At 48.7% G+C, this 17,493-nt stretch overlaps 2 protein-coding genes across 2 annotated transcripts in view; one reads left to right on the top strand and one right to left on the bottom strand.

Moving 5' to 3' along the window:
• The window catches only part of Aifm2 (apoptosis inducing factor mitochondria associated 2), a 9,110-nt gene extending 8,497 nt beyond the window's left edge, over positions 1 to 613 (top strand). The window contains exon 8 of the mRNA XM_010606017.3: positions 298 to 613. Coding sequence (XP_010604319.1) covers positions 298 to 449 — 152 coding nt within the window. The 3' untranslated portion in view covers positions 450 to 613. The remainder of the gene's footprint in view (positions 1 to 297) is intronic.
• A 1,507-nt stretch (positions 614 to 2,120) lies between these two features.
• Positions 2,121 to 17,493, bottom strand: part of LOC104849537 (core histone macro-H2A.2) — a 28,899-nt gene continuing 13,526 nt past the window's right edge. Inside the window, exons 4-8 of the mRNA XM_010606029.2 lie at positions 16,926 to 17,036; positions 15,191 to 15,290; positions 10,882 to 10,971; positions 4,361 to 4,535; positions 2,121 to 2,884 (exon numbers count right to left, since the gene is read on the bottom strand). Coding sequence (XP_010604331.1) covers positions 2,719 to 2,884; positions 4,361 to 4,535; positions 10,882 to 10,971; positions 15,191 to 15,290; positions 16,926 to 17,036 — 642 coding nt within the window. The 3' untranslated portion in view covers positions 2,121 to 2,718. The remainder of the gene's footprint in view (positions 2,885 to 4,360; positions 4,536 to 10,881; positions 10,972 to 15,190; positions 15,291 to 16,925; positions 17,037 to 17,493) is intronic.

The raw sequence follows: 17,493 nt of genomic DNA on the forward strand, positions 1-17,493 counted from the left end.
AAAAAAAAAAAAAAAAAAAAAAAAAAAAAAAATGAGCTGGGCATGGGGGCCCATGCCTGTAACCCAGCAACATGGGAGGCAGAGGCAAGAAGGATGGCAAGTTTGAGTCCAGCATGGGCGACTTAGTGGCATAGTGAGATCCTGTGTAGAAAAGACAGAGATCAGTCAGGGACTCCTTGAAAGTCGTGCATATTTCTGATTCTGCAGGTCTGGGAAGGGTTTATGCCCTGGGAATTGCAGGCCCACCCATGACCGTGAGGCAGGATTCCACTTGATATGTGTGTGTCTGCCCCACAGGTGCGCTGACGTTCCTTCTGTCCATGGGCAGAAATGACGGTGTGGGCCAGATCAGTGGCTTCTATGTGGGTCGGCTCATGGTTCGGCTGGCCAAGAGCAGGGACCTGTTCGTCTCCACGAGCTGGAAAACTATGAGGCAGTCTCCACCTTGATGGGGAGGCTGGGCCGGGGACCTGGCACTGCTGCGCACTGGTGAGGGACGTGTGACAAATGGACCCACCTGACTGGTGCCAAAGGGCAGAAGTGCAAAGCCTCTTTCTCTCTTTGGAGTGAGATGCCAGTGATGTCCTGTCCAGAAATATAATTTGTGTAAACCCAAAGATGAAAAACATCTAGAGAGCGAGAATGTGAGAGCAACAGAAAGATTTTAAAAAATCATGTCTAGAGGATCCTTTCTGGGTCTGGGAGGTCTGGCTGTCACTGTGATGGCTGAAAGGGGGGTTGGGGGCACAGCACAGACAGAGTTCTATACTCCAGGCTCCAGTGGGATTTGCATGTGTATTGTGTGTGTGTGTGTGTGTGTGTACACGAACATGAGTGTGCACTTGAGTGTGGTGCACAGAGCTCTCAGGGTAGGGAGAGAGCTGTACTTCTGGTGGCTGCCATCCCCTCCGTGAGCGCTAGAAGGACAGCCAGCAAAATGAGGCCAGGCAGCAGGGGCAGAGAGGGCCTGTACCCCACACCTTTCCCATCACATTAGGGTGGGGAAGTCCACACATCCTGCAGAATGCATCTTGTTAACGGGAGCCTCATTTTAAACTCCCTGGATTATGGTTAGTCTCTCTCTCTCTCTCTGAGACAGGATCTCACTGTGTTGCCCAGCTTGGCCTTGACCTCCTGGGATCCTCCCAGTTTACCCTCTGGAGTAGCTGGGACTACGAGTGTGTGCCCCCACACCCAGGTGGGCCCTACTTTTTTCAATCCTCATGAACCTTCCTCTGTTTCCATTTTTAGATCCTAATTGTATACCATGGGTACTTTTAAGAAGAAAGAGTCACTGTGTAGTTTGCCTCCCAGCTAGCCCAACAGTGAGCTTCTCGGAGCTGGCAGGGCTGAGGTTGCCACCTGGGACTTCCCTCTGTGGGACTATTTCAGGAAAGGGAGCAGAGACACAGTAGGGGGCCACGTGCTTAATCACCCTTTAGGGAGCAGATGGGCTTCTGCTGGAGATTCGTACGTATATCCATGTGCACCTTCGTGAGTGACAAAATCCAGCTGATGGTGAGGGACCTTGTTTTGTGCTTGTTTTGTGGCCAACCCCAGCATTACTTTCTGAGACTCAGGCATATGGGGGTGGGGCTGTCTGCCACCAGCTGTGGTAGGGTGTGACCCCTCTATGTGGAGAGATCTTCAGGGTAGAGGGGTCCATTTTGGGCCATTTTAGTTAAATGTTCACCGCAGAAGCGGGAGCTGAATTCATCTGAGTAAATTCGGCCCGACTCCCTGCTCTGCTCCTCCTTGCTTGCTTTTCACGGTAGCCTTTGGGTACTGGGGCAGAGTCTCTGGGATTCCCGCCTCTCCGGGGTGCTCTGTCCTTCCCCATTTAGGCTGCGGGCCAGGCTGTGTTCCGCTTCACTGCCCAGGTCTAAGTGAGACACATGCCTCTCTCTCCCAGATGGTGACCCCACTGGCAGCTTGACCCGAGGCCTTGGACCCGCTGCCTGAGCCGGCACTGGGGAGGCACGGTGGGAATCTCCACTCGTTAGTGGTAGGCCTAGTGCTATTGACTTAGAACACTGTAGAAGCTCCCATCCACTGGGATCAAGTTTCCTAAACAGAGAAATACTGCAATAAAAGAACACATTATAAGAAAGACACTGGATCTTTTATTTTTTTCCTTTCATTTTCTTTAAAAAACCAAACGAAACCAAAATAATCCCGAAGAAAAAAACGTTTTAGGAGTAGTTACAGATATTATAGGGGTCAGGAGGTGGGGGTGGGAGGGGACACGGAAACAAGAGAAAAAGCACCAGTAAGACGACCTTCCCGTCTTCTCTCCACCATGGAACACAGGCAGCCCGCAAACCCAAGTCACACTCATGCCCTCTTCCCTCGGAGAAAGGAGGAACAAAAGATTTAAGGATCTCGAAAGGATTTTTTGAGTGTGTGTAAAAGTCAATGCTATAAATCTAAAACGAGGTCTGATTTCTTTTTTAAAAAGTTCTAAAACAACAGAAAGAAAAAACATGGAAAAAAACCCCTGGTGGAGACCTGGTTCAGCACGGACCAAGGCCCATTATAAGGAGAATATAAAATGCAGGGGGCACCTGCCGTGGGCAGGACCTGCTCGCGCCGCCTCTGCTCCCTGCGTCCCTCTCCACCGCCATCTGCTCCCCTGCTGTCACCCTTCTTGCTCCTTTTAAAAAATAAAACCCCACTCTTGAGGTGCAGTGACGCTCCTCTGTCCCTGCTGGAGCGCAGCTACTTGGTGTCCAGCTTGGCCATCTCCTGTACGTAGATGCCAATGCTCTCGCTGTCGAAGAGCAGGAAGTACACGTTCTTCAGGGACGACGCGCTCGAGTCGTCGAAGTGGGCCGAGATTGCCTTGAGGGTCACCTGGGCGGCCGTCTGTTTGGGAAAGCAGTTTCTGTGCCAAAGCAAAAGCGAGGCCTGTGTCATTTTGGTCCCTGAGAAGGGTGATGTGGGTGGCCTCACTGTGCGCAGGGCTGGTTCAGCACCAGCTTTCAAAGGGCCAGCCCGGGGCTGGGGACAGGAAGGGCACACTGGCTCAGGTGTGACAATTTTAGCAAAGTCAGAGCTGGCACGTGACGTGTGCCCTATATTGGAATCTGTATCACCTGAGTCAAGTAGAACTTGGCTGTAAAAGCCCTAGTAATCCAGTATTCACAAGACCCGCTCATCAAAATGCAAATAGAGGGCTGGGTGGTGTGGTGCAGGCCAACACTAGCACTATGTGAGGCTGAGGTAGGAGGATTGCAAGTTTGACCCCAGCCTGGGAAACTTAGTGACTCAAGAGTTAAAAAAGAAAAATTCAGAAAGGGTTAGGGCTATAGCTCAGTATGAAGGACCTGGGTTCAATTCACAGTACAGAAAAAAAAAAAAAAAGCAAATACTAGTTTTATTACCTCCCTCAGAACTGCTTTACATGCCAATTAGATAGTTTAATAAGGGCAAAAATGTAGGCTCAAAGCTCGTTTTCAAAATTCCTTTTCATGCATCTGTTCTCTCACTAACTCACAAGGACTTGCCAATGTAATTTCAGCAACAGCTCTGGGCAGGGCCTTTGATAATGTCTACCAGCCCCCAGGGACACAGCCGTAGTACCATTTGAGGTCAGCCGCGAAACTGCTGGGGAAGGTCCAGGATGGGCCTGCCTTGGGCATATTCTTCGGAGGGATGAGTTTCCCAGTATGGGACACAGCCTGGGCTCCCACCTATGGAGACTGTCCTGCTGCACTTCTGGGCCTGGGCTGTGGGGAAATGATTCCAGCAGGCCCTAGGCCTTTAGTTCTCAGCCTTCCCAGGATCAGAGCTGTGTACCGAGCCAGCCCCCTTGTAAGCAAGCCTGAGGCAGCCTGTCCCCGCTGTGGGTGTGTTCCTCAAGCCTGAGCCTCCTGGAGCTGAAGCAGAAGGTCTCGGGGAAGGGTGCTGGGGTTCCACACACCGACCGAGCTGTGTTGCTGCTGCTGGTCCACCGACCACACTGGGAGTAGCAAGGCCTCTGAACCTGATGTTTAATGATGTGTTCTAGATGTGGACAGCTGGTGTGTGTGAGGGGATGGGTTCTGAACACAGCGGGCTCTCATAATTACCAGGCTACCTTGCCTCTGCCCATGGTGCCCCCTGCAGCTGCCTTTTCGTCAGGACGTCGACATAATGGAGGCAGTGGAGCTGGCCTGACCTTGGGTGGCCACCGAGGACCAGGGGGCAGTCTCTGTCTGGGTTGGAAGGCGTGGAACTGGGGCTCTTGCCCTGCCCCCCCGGCTGACTTGCTTAGCTGTGCCAGCAGCCCTGGGCTGGGCGGAGCAAGGGGGAGCAAGTTGGACACTGCTGGTTCCCAGGGACAAGGCTGAAAGAACCCACTGGGAGGAGCCCATCCTACCTGCCACTGGGGAAGGGTGGGAACGCGACAGATTTCAGCTTCTTGTCCTCAGCCGCCGACAGGCAGTTTTTGATGGTCTCTTCAAGCTGCTCTTCGCATTTGTCAGAGCCCCATTGGGGGATGTGACAGTGGATGACGAATTTAGCGGCAAGTCCACTGGATTGGCTGACAGCGGCTGGGACATGGGTGAGAGGAAGGCCACAGGTTAATTTCCCAAGTCTTATCTTAAGTCTGGAGGGGTGGGGTGGGCGGGGGAGAGGAGTCCTGCTCCTCTGCCTGATAGATTCAGGAGGGGCTGGATGTGACGGGGAGGTTGGCTGGACAACATTTCCTGCCTCCATGCAGACTGTTTGGGCCCTGGACAGTCGGTACATGCTCTGGGTGAAAGCATGTCACTTCAGTGTGACAGTGAGTATGTCTTTCGTGCAGTCTGGGGATCCCACTCGATCCTCGATTAGGAGTTAACTCACAGTGATTCTTAGGCAAAGGAACACAGCAAAATCATGTCTGGTGCTGCGTTCCATTAAGGAATGGCCTCCCTCTTAACACCACGTCCTAATCTGTGGGACCTGTGGAGGCCCAAAGGGACCCTGCACATGTGATTAAGTTAGGGACCTTCAGACAGCAGATGGCCTCAGGTTATCTGGATGGGCTCTTAACGGAGCCACGAGGGCTATGTAAGAGGGAGGTGAGAGGTTCAAAGGAAGGAAAGATAGAGTAACGAAGCAGGGAATAGAGTGACGCCTGCAGGAGTAAGGAAATGTCAGAGCCTGGAGGCCAGAAATGGCCAGGGAGGGACTGTCCCCAAGAGACCAGCCCTGGGATCCCTCATTTCTGTCTCTTAAAATTCACTGTGGGGCCAGGGAATTCACTCAGTGGTTCCACCACCTGCCTTACAATCACAAGGACCCAAGTTCAATCCCTGGTACGAAAAAAAAAAAAAAATTACTGTAGACCAGAACTCTAAGATAGAATAAGTTAGTGACCACTGAATTCATGGTAATTTGATAGGGTAGCCACAGAAAAAAGATACAATTATTTATTTATTTTGTAGTGGTGGGGACTGAACCCAGGGCTTAAAGCATGCTAGGCAGTTGCTCTGCCACTGAGCCACATCCCCTACCCCATGTACTGTGGGTGTTCCTGGCCACTTGACCCCGGGAGAGCTGGGGGTCCCTGGTCCTCCTAGATTGGCCAGGCTCTGGGAGCCTTGGCGGTGTGTGTAGGGAGGCACAGTTCAGGGTCAGCATTTGTAATATGTCTTCCATGGTCCAGAGTGGTGTGGGGTTAGACTGAAAGATTTATTTGAAATAGGCTATCTAGCCGAGAACTGTGACTCAGGCCTGTCATCCCAGCACTTTGGGAGGCTGAGGCAGGAGGATCATATGTTTGAGTCTAGCCTGGGCAACTTAGTGAGTTTAGTGAGATGCTGTCTCAAAAATAAAAGGAGCGGGTGAGGGATGTAGCTCAGTGTTCACCAAAGGATGTGACATAAAAAGTATTCTTTTCATGTAAAGTCATTTTTAAATAGGAATGTGCTCCTATTGGCAGCATGAAAATTCAATCAAGAAAAAGTGATTGTGAAGGTAACCTAGAAAGCACTTCAACCCAAAGCAAAGCATTTCCAACTGGAAATGGAAGACAGGGCCTTTTCCACAGTGACTTACAGTGCTCTAGAGTTGCAAGGACAAGGGCCCAGGAATCAGAAGGTTACAACACTGGCATTTGGTGTTAAGTACCTAGTAACAGAGCGACTCGAGTGACCTCTTTCTGATGTCACATCCCATGGTGAACCCCTTCACCTGCTGAGGACCTGGGTTCTAAGGATGGAGGTGCTGCTGTCAGGAGATTCTAGAATCTTCCTTCAGGCAATCATCCCTGTGTGGAAGGCCTGACGTGCTCCTAGGAGTCGCCACAACAAAGGGACTGGTGGCTCCTTGTCCTGCTAGGGTGCTACTACCCAAATCCTGATCTCTGTGACACCACTTTTCCTTCTATTGGTGCCCGTTTCCCACATCAGCTTCTGCTTCCTGCCTGTTCATCCCAGTGCACACCACCAAAGTCATCATTCACTCCCAGAATCTCTTTTGCCCATCCTGGCACCACCAGTTGAGTTCCTTTGACTTGTCTCTCTGGGGCCAGTCTGCTGCATTTCCTCGGCCACCCCACTGTCCAGTCCAGCTTCCCAGCTGCTCCCCACCACCCCAAAGTCTGCCAAGCCTTCCTCTATACGGTAGCTTGTGTCTGGTCCTTAAAACACACTTAGCCCAGAATCTGTGGCTGCTCCCAGTTGCCTCGCTGGTAGCCCTTCTTGCTCTGGTCCCTCTTCCTTTGGGGCCTATCACTTCCTGTCATGTGGGAAGTCCAGTCATCCCCCAGCCGGCTGTATCAATGCCTCTTCCGTCCCCACACTCGCATTGTCCTCTGTCCCCAGCTCCCTCATCCATTCTCCCTGAACCTCCGCCACGTAACAGGCAGCTCATTGTGGTGTCTTGATGCACTGTTGCCTTGGTCTCCACACCAGCTTGTAGAGGTCTTGGCGGAGCGTTGGGGACATTCACATCCACCCTGAGGGGCAGCAGCCTAGTCCTGTGGTAGGTGCTTAATGCCAAGTGGCTGTGGCCCAGAGGACATCTTCATGGAGCAGCTCACTGTGTTCCCTGACGCTTCCCTGGCACCCAGCGCAGCGTCTGGAAGGGCAGGAACTCAGATATTCACGGGGTTTCACTTTGCATCCACTCGCTCTGTCTGCAAACCTTTCAGACCAGGTGGCCATCACTGCCCCTCTCTAGTTGGCCCCTGATCCCTCCCCTCCCCCATCAGGAAGGGCCTGCCCTGTGGTTGGTTTTACCCATGCTAAGATGCACTTTAAAGAATCCTTTTTAATACCGATTTTTTTTTTTTTTTTCAGTGCTGGGGATAGAACCCAGGGCTTTGTACTGCTACCCTGGACAGTACTCTACCACTGAGCTACATTTCCAGCCCACTTAATATCATTTTATTGATTTTTACTTGATTATCTTTGACATTAGGATGAATTTTACAATTGCTAGCCGGGTGTGGTGGTGCACACCTGTAATCCCAGCACTTGGGAGGCTGAGGCGGGAGGATCACTGTGAGTTCGAGACCAGCCTGGGCTACATAGTGAGTTCCAGGGCAGACTCAACTACATAGTGAGACCCTGTCTCAAAAAAAGAAAAAAAAATACAATTGCTGCCAGCTTGGAATAAAGCTGATTTCTTCCAGGAAAAAATCTTGCATTTCCTTCTGTGTCACCTGGCGACACTAACAAATACAAGTCATGCCCCACTAATCTCCACCCCTGAGATTTTGGGCAACACTGGATTCAGCTACAAATCTGCAGAAATACTGACTCGTGCTTCTGATTCACTAGCGAGGCTTTTTACACACTTTGTGCCACCCAGTACCAAGGTCAAGATATGTCCTGGCTGTGCTGGATTCGTATCTTGCTCTTAAAATGGTTGTCAACCCCAATTTGGAAATTCAGTCTTTCTTAGTGACACATATAATAAGGGCAGAACTTTTTTTTTTTTTTTTTTGCGGTGGGGGGTGGTTTGAGACAGGGTCTCACTGTGAGTTAAGACTGACCTGGAACTCACTATGTAGCCCAGGCTGGTCTCGAACTCACAGCGATCCTCCTGCCTCGCCCTCCTGAGTGCTGGGATTACAGGTGTGTGCCCCCACGCCCAGCCTGGAACCCCATGAACACTCTCTTTTCCTTCCTCCCAGGATGCTATCCCTAATAGGCCCAGACTTAGACTAAATACATTTGTGCCAGCTTCTTGATTCCTGACTATGTCCTTCGCTTCTGGTCCCTTCCAGCTGCCTCTTAGATTTTGCATGTCTGGAGTTACCCTAAGTCTTGAAGGACAACACAGAAACATGGAATCGGGCTTGATGGTACTGTGTAGACATTCAGCACTCAGAAGATTTTTTTTTCTTGTTCCCAGCGTTTTCGGTTTCTGAGGAGGAGTTGGCCGTCGTTGGAGTGGCTCCTCCTCCTCCCTTTTTTTGGTGTGTTGTTGGCATGGAACCCACAGGCTGATGCATACTAGGCAGCATTTTACCACTGAGCCATGGCCTGGCCCTAAAATGTCATTACTGTGATGGCCCACCTGTCCCCTCTGGTTCTTCTCGGGGTTTCTCTTGGCTTCTGAGCTTCTGGACCTTCACTATGATGGGCCAAGTTTTGAGTTTATTATGGTAGATATTTTCAACCTAGGACTCATGTTTAATCCTGGGAGATTCTCAGCCATGATCTCTTTAAATGTTGTGGCCCTACCTTCTATTTTCTGCCTCCGGGGCTCTGTTTACAAGTGCGTCAGAACCTCTCCCTCTATGCAGGGCAGCTATTTCTCGCCCCTCAGCTGTGAGGGCGTTTGCTGGGAACCTCTGCTAGGGTCCTGATCTAGGCACAGCCTGAAATGTCTGATTTCAGTGGTCCATCCAGATATCGAGATGAGTAGGCCCTGGACCTGGGCAAGGGGCTCCCTGTCCCCTTCTTTTTCCTTAGAAAGGCAGATTTTGCAAAAACCACAGCACTGAGGGTGGTGGTCAGAGCTTTGGCTTCCTGACAGGCTGTGTGAAGTTTTCTGTTTTTCGTTTGTTTTTTTTCTGTGCCACGGATTGAACTCAGGATGTTGCTTGTGAGGCAGGCACAGTACTACTGAGCTTCATCCCAGCCCCTGTGTGAGTTTTATCCAGCCCTTCACTCTCAGCAGTAGTGCAAAGCCTGACTCTGGTCCATTACCAAGTAACAGCTAAGGCGGCTTAGGCCTGTGACATTCTTTCCCTGTTGCTGTTGCCTGCTGTTTTTCTTTCTTTTTTTTTGGTACCGGGGATTGAACTCTGGACCGTGCACTTAGGGGGTAGGCATTGGCACCACTGAGCTAAATCCCTGGCCCTTCTTTTTTTTTTTTTTTTTTTTTTTTTTGAGACAGGGTCTCACTACATAGTTCAAGCTGTCTCTGAACTTACTATAGCCCAGGCTGGCTTCAACCTCATGGCGATCCTCCTGCCTCAGCCTCCTGAGTACTAGAATTACAGGAGTATGCCACCATGTCCAACTTGCCCACAGCTTTTCTATTTCCATCCACAACTATGCTTATCGTATATTTGAGTGCAGCTGTCTTAAAATTTAAAAAAGAAAATTTCACCTTTTGTTGCATGTATGGGGAAGGGTGTGTGCAGGTTTGAAATATGGACTCATGTTCTTTCTAGACTGGAAGCCCCCCTTTTCTAACCACCTCCTCTGATCATGACAGGCCCTGCCTTAACCTCAGGGTGCCTCTCCAGTCTGTACAGGATCAGAGCAGACCCCTTTGCACAGCCTGTGGGTTCGGCATCACCTCTGGCTGCTATATCCTTCCTGCTCGCTCATGACCATGGCCCACATGGGGCTCTTTTCACACGGCTTCCTCCCTAGCCCCCCCACAGAGGCTGTGGCCCCCTTCCTGTGTTGCCCTCATGCATCCAGGACAGCAGTGGGTTCCACTGACCTCTGAGGCCCTGCTTTAGTGCAGCTCTTGTTGCAGACCGTGTGTGCAGTGAGCATACTCATGGGGATGTGTGGTGGGAACGGACCTGACAAGGGACGCACCCGTGAGAAAGTTACTGCACAGAAACCTGGGTGTAAATGATCACAGCAGCTGTACTCTCGGGAGCCAGAGGTGGGAAGGAGCCAAATTCTCAACAGATGGATAAACAGAGTGGAGAATCAGTCCTAAAGGAGTGAAGTACAGATGTGCGCCATAGTGTGGATGAGCTTAAAAATACTGTGTTGAGCAAAAGAAGGCAGATGCAAGGGCCATGTGGGGTGTGAGTCCATTTTTATGAGAGTCCAGAGCAGGCAGGTCCAGAGAGACAGAACGTAGATTGTAGGTTGCCAGAGCCTGGGAGAGGCGATGAAAGCCTTTGGATAGTGGTGGCGGCTGCTGCACAGCATTGTAAAAGTACTTAATGTTTTTTTTGGCGGGGTACCGGGAATTGAAGTCCGGACCTTGCACTTGTGAGGCAGGCGGTGGAACCGCTGAGCTAAATCCCCGGCCCTGAGAATCAGACACTTTGAAATGGCCACAATGGTAAGTTTATGTTATGTGTTTTTGTTGGATCTGGGCACATGGACAGGAACGATTCAGATAGAGCCCCAGAGGATGTGAAATGACCCACACCAGCCTGCTCAAGCAGTCAGAGACGTACTAAAATAGCTTTCTGATTTGTTGTGACATATTTTGTCGCCTGCATTACTATTCACAAAGTGAGTGACTCTGGAGTGAAGATATGAATAAGGTAGGGCTGGGCATGGTGGCCCATGCCTGGAATCACAGCACTCTGGGAAGCTGAGGCAGGAGGATTGCTACAAGTTCAAGACTTCATAGTGAGTTCAAGGCCAGCCTAAAATACACAGTGAGACCCAGTCTCAAAAAACCAAAACCAAAGCCCAAACTAAAAAAGAATAAGGTGAGGTAATCCTGGGAATACGGGGCCCATCCTACACTTACCTTCAGCAACTTCTAAAGGGCCTTGGGATTTGCGAAGCTCCTTAACTGTTTCCAAGAACTCTTTGCCTCCAGCCTTTTCTAAGGCTTTACCTGCAAAGGACAACAAGAAGAAGCCACGTGGTTGTCCTCATCCTCTCTCCCACGTGTCTCAGATACAACTGGGTTTGTCCAGACCGGGAGATGAGGCACTTGCTCCCCTCCATTGTCATCTTCTGATGCATTTGGGGAATCTCGACATCTGGGCCAGGTTTCTGCACTCTCCCCTTATTAGTTATTACCATAGGCTGAGCACCCCCGATTTGCGAATCTGAATCCAAAACTTTCTGAGCACCAACATGGAAAATTCCACACCTGCTCTCAAGTGACTGCTGGGTCAGAATCAAAACTCACAGGTGCTCAAAATAGAGTGTAAATGCCCTTCAGGCTTGTGGATAAGGTATGTATGAAACTAATCCTATATTTAGACTTGGATTCCCTCTCCAAGCTTTCTCATCATGTCTATACAAACATTACAACCTCTGAAAAACTCCAAAATCAGAAACCTTTCTGGTCCCAAGCATTTTTGATAAAGACTACTCAGCCTGTATTATTGCTACTACTATTACTCTTATCTAGCTCAGGGACTCTCCTGGGTGGCAGTTTTCTCTCTCCACACTGAGGTACTCGAGTATTTTTGGACAGCCATGCTACATGGCATGGTTCATCCAGGACAGTGTCTACTTGGAAAGTCACTCTCCCGGGGGCTGGGAAGGGACTCTCCCGGAGCGTGCTTCTGTTTCAGTGGTACAACTAGGAAATGATGATCACGGACCATGACAAGTGACCGAGGCTCCCCTCTAGCACCAGACTCCTGGCCAGTGTTATCTGCTGGGTCCAGAGGTCTGGAAAAGGCAGAGTAACTGAAGCGGGTGGCAGTTCATGCGGAGAAGCAGAGGAATAGTGCTGTACCCTGTGTTCAGGTCAGGGGCAAGGTGGATTCACTGTCTGCACTGAAGACTTCGAAGGATAAAGCAGCATGGAGAGCAGATGAGGGGCTCCTCTCTCTGGAAGCATTCCCAGGAGGAATGAGGGTACGCGAGGGCTAGACCATGAAGGCACGGACGTCGGCTAACATAGCACGAAGACTGATGGTCAGGCATCAAGTGCCTCCTGATGCAAAAACATTACATTGCTGATCCTGGCCGAGGAGTCTTGTGCTGGCTGTTGAAGGCAGAGCTTCACATGTGCTGGGCAGGTGTCCTACCACGGAGCTACACCTCAGCCCCACGTTTCTTGAAATTGAATCCCCTGAAACCTTTAGCTCTAACTACCAATTTATTGAAAGAAAGAGAGAGTGAGACCCTATGGGACAAATGGCCTTGCTTCTTCAACAAATAAATTGCCAAGAAATGGGCGGGGGTGACAGGAAGGGGAGCTTCTGGGCTAAGAAACTTATCAGCCTATTGCACTATGTGGGTTTATTTGGATCCTAAATCAAATAAACTTTAAAAATTAGCATTTCTGATGCAATTGGAGTGTGAATGCTGGTTATTTGTTAATGAAGTTAGGTGTGATAACGGTATTGTGCTTATGCTGTTAACAAACAGCCCCTATCTTTTAGAGATTGTCTGGATGTGTGTGGCGGGGAAGAGCTGAAACACAATCACCACTTACAAGTGTTTATTGCATCTGGTTGTGTAGGCTTTCATTACATTTTTCTGCTTTTTTTTTTTTTTGTGAGTGCATATACTCGAACTTTTCTGTAATAACTTCTTTTGGGGTGCTGGGAATGGATGGAACCTAGGGCCTCCTGCATGCCAAGCACATGCTATACACTTGCATCTCCCTGGTTCTAATTAATGAGTTAGTGAATTATCTTCTGAGCTGGGGTCTAAAGCCAGGGCCTCACGCATGCTAGGCAATGGGATGAGCTACATCTCCTACACATGCTAAGCACCACTGGGCTGCACCTCCAGCCATCATGTTTCACGTTAATAAATAGGGGTCTTATCTGCACGGGATGATTGGGTTGTGTATTGGTGGAGAAGAGAATCACGGTAGGACAGTCTCCTACCAACACAGCCACAGTAAGACAGACGATCGATTATCAAATGCCCGAGCCCACCCTGCTGAGCCTCATACCTGTGTCACTGCTGTAATCTGCACAGAACCCCTCTGAGACATGTGCTACTGTTACCCTCCGTTATACAGAGGAGGAAACTGAGGTTCACAGAGGTTAAGAAAACGTCCCAAGGTCACACAGCGAGGCAGTGATTTGTCAAAGCCAGGACACAGACCAGGTGGGCTCAGGGCCTGCTCTTTTCACCGCCTGGCTGCTTTTCAGCCCACGCCTCCTCCCAAGGCCCCTATAAGGCTGCCCTTAGAATTCTTCAGCAGGATCTGAGCTTGAGGTTTCGCTCCAATAGCAGCACTTTCTCTATCCTATCCCTCTGCTACTTAAAAAAGAGAAGCACTTTTATTGTTTTTCTGATATAACATGCAAACAACATAGCAATGTACATGAGCTGATAAAAAATACGGTGTTTAAATTTAAACATTTATTACAATAAACGATGCATTGCCAAGAATCCTCCTGAAAACAGCTTTGAACACACTTATGCCATTATTCTTGCCACTGTCCGAAGCAGTTCTGGAAGTCCTTTTTCAGGTCTTTAAAAGGTATGCTAAAAATCTAGGGAATGCTGCTGCTCAGTGCCATCCAACGGAGGGGCAGGCTCAAAAATTACAGCGCGTCCTCATGCACCTGACTCACTGGATCTGGCACCGTGTGGCTCTTCTCAAGAGTCAAAATGACTATGAAAGGTAAATGTTTTGAATTGGTTCAGGACATTAAGGCAACCGTAACAGCACAACTACAGGGAGAGGACTTCCAGAACTGTTTCAGAAAATATCAAGAACAAGGGACTAAGTGTATCTGAAACAAAGGGAAACATTTTGAGGAGATGTTATTGGCAATATGTCTTTTAAATGTAAACTTCATTGTTTTTTGTTTTTTTTTTTAAAAAAATCATATTTAGTATCAAGCAGGAACATGGCACCTTGGGAGAAGCTAGGACACATATCAGAAGGAATTTGGAGACTAGGGGGAGCCCTTCCTCTGTGGGGAGAGCAGGGCCTGGCACTTGTGAACGGTAAGGAAGGAATTGTCCCTGCCTCTTAGTGGCAAGGGAAGCCCTGTGTCTCTGTCGCTGTCATCCCCCAGCGCCTCCTATCTCTTTTCAGCAGAGCATGTGGCCTCTGATGCCAAGAGGGAGCCTTAAGTGAGCCCAGCAGCTGCAGTCTGGGTGCCACTACCCAGGGCTGAGCTCAGAGGCCAGCCCCGCACCCCAAGGCAGAGCATTTTCTCAGCTTGCTTCACCCTTTCTATGGACACTGTCAGGCAGTTCTGTCTCGTAAAAACAGACAAGATGGTGACAAGTGGACAAGATGGTGGCTGTTTAGCTTATTTCCAGTGCCCTGACAGTTTACCTACCTCCCAGCTCCCTGACTTCACCCATGACACCTCCCTGCCCCACTCACGGGACAAGTGGCAAACCGCTGGGAAAATAACTCAGCGCTTGCAGCCTTGTGGAACACCTTTTTTCTTTTCCCCCAGATGTCTCTTTTACCAGTAGCATTCTCAATATTTAATCTTAAAATGTATGTGATATTTAATCCAAAACATATGAAAGTACAGCAACATTTATAACAGCACTGCTCCTGATAGTCCCACCTGGAAACTACCCATATGCCATCAGTGGTAGAATGAAATTAATAAATTGTGGGATTTTCATCCAGCATATAAATACTACACAGCAGAGAAAATGAATGAACACGACCGCATTCAACACCATGGGTGGATTTCCCAACCAAGCACTACACTGTACAAAAGGATCCAGGCACAGAGGGCTATCTGATTTCATCTGAACAATATCCCCAAGGATGAAAGCTTCCATGCTATTCGAAGATAGGAGAGTAGTTACCTCTGAAGAAAATACTGGCAGGGAAGGGGCCTAGGGGGCACTTCTGGGGTGCTGAGAAAGACCTGCTTCCTGAGCTAGGTGCTGGTTACACAGTGATGATTCACTTTAATTCATGAAGCTCTACACTAAAGATCTCTCTCTATATAATATATATCAGTATGAAATTCAAAAGCTATATGCAGAAATAAGTAAAGCAATTTCCTCTCTGGTGATGCCATTAATTACACACAGAGTGTGACACGAGACCCCAAGCAGGGGACTGTTGGGTGAAGAGTGACTGACTTTGTGAGAACTTGCCTGAACAGTTTGCTACATACAGCACCACTACCAAAGTCCCGGGACCTTACCTATATCTTCCTTGAGGTCAATTTCAGCTGTGGTTGGGTGAACAATGCCCTCCACTCTCATGGAGCCAATATGGCTGATGTCACTCTGGGTCAGGGACAGCTGAGTTAGGAAGAAAAAATGGAAAACATGGGAAAGATCCAGTCCCATTGAAAATCTTCATATTTTACTTGACAGCTATGGATTTTCTCAATTACTCATACTGATCACCACCATGAGGGCCGTGGATAGCCACTGGCTCAATTTCCCAGATGTCTGGTTTGCAGTTGGCTCGTCTGAGCTCAGTGGACTTGATTTTCCACATTGAGGCCAACTGCATGCAACAAATCTGCCTGCTCTCCCGGGAACGGGAATTGGAGCTCTCTCCTTTTCTTCATTTCCTTATAGTTTATGCCTTGGATTCCCAACCCTGATGGCTCTGGGTTTTGGCAGCACATCCTCTGAGTAGCTTTTGTGAGGGAGAGAGGCCTAGGGCTTGGCCTCTGGTCCTCAGAGGGGCCCAGAATACCCAACTGTTTCCCTGGTGGTCGTGGGGGCAGAGTCATAGGCTCTAGGTATCCTATCTGCCTATGTCTGGCCACCTTGACTTTTGGGGACCACATTCTTGGGGCTGCCCTCTATGTTTATAGTAGAATAGAATGCAGGGCATCTCCATCATTTCCCCAAGTGGGTAATAATTTTACGATTCCCTAGATTTTTTTTTTTTTTTTTTTTTTTTTTTTTTTTTTTTTTTTTTTTTTTTTTTTTTTTTTTTTTTTTTTTTTTTTTTTTTTTTTTTTTTTTTTTTTTTGGTACTGGGGATTGAACTTGGGCCCTTGTGCTTGTGAAGCAGAAGGCGGAACCCCTGAGCTAATTCCCTGGTCCTTACGATTCCCTAGGTAAGTGTGAGAGAAAGCCAATCATCGGGTAAGCTTCGATGGCCCCTGGAGGAAACATAAATTCCACCTCTTGCTTCCCTGTTCTCTTCCATCAGTGATGAATTAGGAACCTGCACATTTATACTCCTCTTAGAACATGCTCTCCCAGCTGCTTGAACGGAGGCGCACTCTACTGTCGGGCTGCAAACCTTCAGCGACCAGAGATATGATTAACTGACTATTTCCTTGTGTATCTTATTTCAGCCCCAGTTGACTTGGTAGATAAATTGTCAGCTCAGTAAACTTTACACCGGTGGGAATGAATTATTTGCATGTCTGGCTGGGCTGCTGTTGTGTTGCTGCTGACTGTTCAGATGTATAGCCCTGTTTGTTTTCTTTCTGCAGCCCAGGAAGGCAAGCAGACTGAATTATTGGCAAATAATTCACTTCTAACACTGGGGATATTCAGGAAACATATATTTCTATTTTCTTTCTCTGATAAATTACACTGAACCATGGGAGGAAGGCCTCTCTGAGGCTGCTGGAGATGGTTAGCTATGGATTTTTTTGGTGGGTGCAGAAATAACTGGGGCCTGGGGAATTCCCAGCAAAACTAGTAATGACATCCTGTCTACAGACCATTCTCTGTGCTTAACTTTGGCTGACCAATGTCAGTATGAATGATTCTCAACACTAAAGGGCTTGTTCACGCTCACAATGCAGAAATCACGATAGCTCTTTAGTTTAAAAATGAATAATTCAAGACTAGAGTGAAAGTCATATTAAGGGAATGAGACGAAGGCAGCATCATTGCTGTGAACAGTAGGTCATAAAAATGTACTGTTGTTATATGAGAGCACATTAGGGTTCTCTTTATTACCTTCTGTCCTAGAACAAGGCTCTTAGAAGACAAGATGGTGAATCCATCCCCTGGCCCATCTTCAGAGGTGGAATTTGAAGTTCCTTCTTTATCACTGTCCTTTGGTTTGGACTGTTGGTTAAAAGAAAAAGAAAGAAAAAAAGAAATCAGAAGGACAAATGAAAAACAAGCCTGAGTAAGCCCAAGGCGGCTGTACTAAACCCTTCCCCTGGCTGCCACCAACTTGAATATGGAAGGAAGTGGTTAGGTGTTAGGTTCTGGTTTTTTTTCTTTTCTTTTGATGCTGTAGATTGAACCCATGGCCTTGCGCATGCTCACATGTGCTCTACCACAGAGTTACACCCCCAGTCCTCTGCTGTTCCTTGATGGAGGGAAGCAAGGGACAATAATGTAAAGTGCATACAGGGGACCACATGTCCCTGTAGCCCTTATCCAGACCTGGACACAGGTCCGTTGTTCTTGCCCTGCCTTTATGATGATAAACATCAGAGTCAAGTGGGGTGCTTCACAGTGCCTTGCTGAGCCTCCCTTCTCCCCAGAATTTCCCCAGTGCCCAGTAGCAGTCGCA

This window comes from Fukomys damarensis, unplaced genomic scaffold (assembly GCF_012274545.1).
Source record: "Fukomys damarensis isolate Sample0158 unplaced genomic scaffold, DMR_v1.0_HiC HiC_scaffold_20, whole genome shotgun sequence".
Taxonomy (NCBI): domain Eukaryota; kingdom Metazoa; phylum Chordata; class Mammalia; order Rodentia; family Bathyergidae; genus Fukomys; species Fukomys damarensis.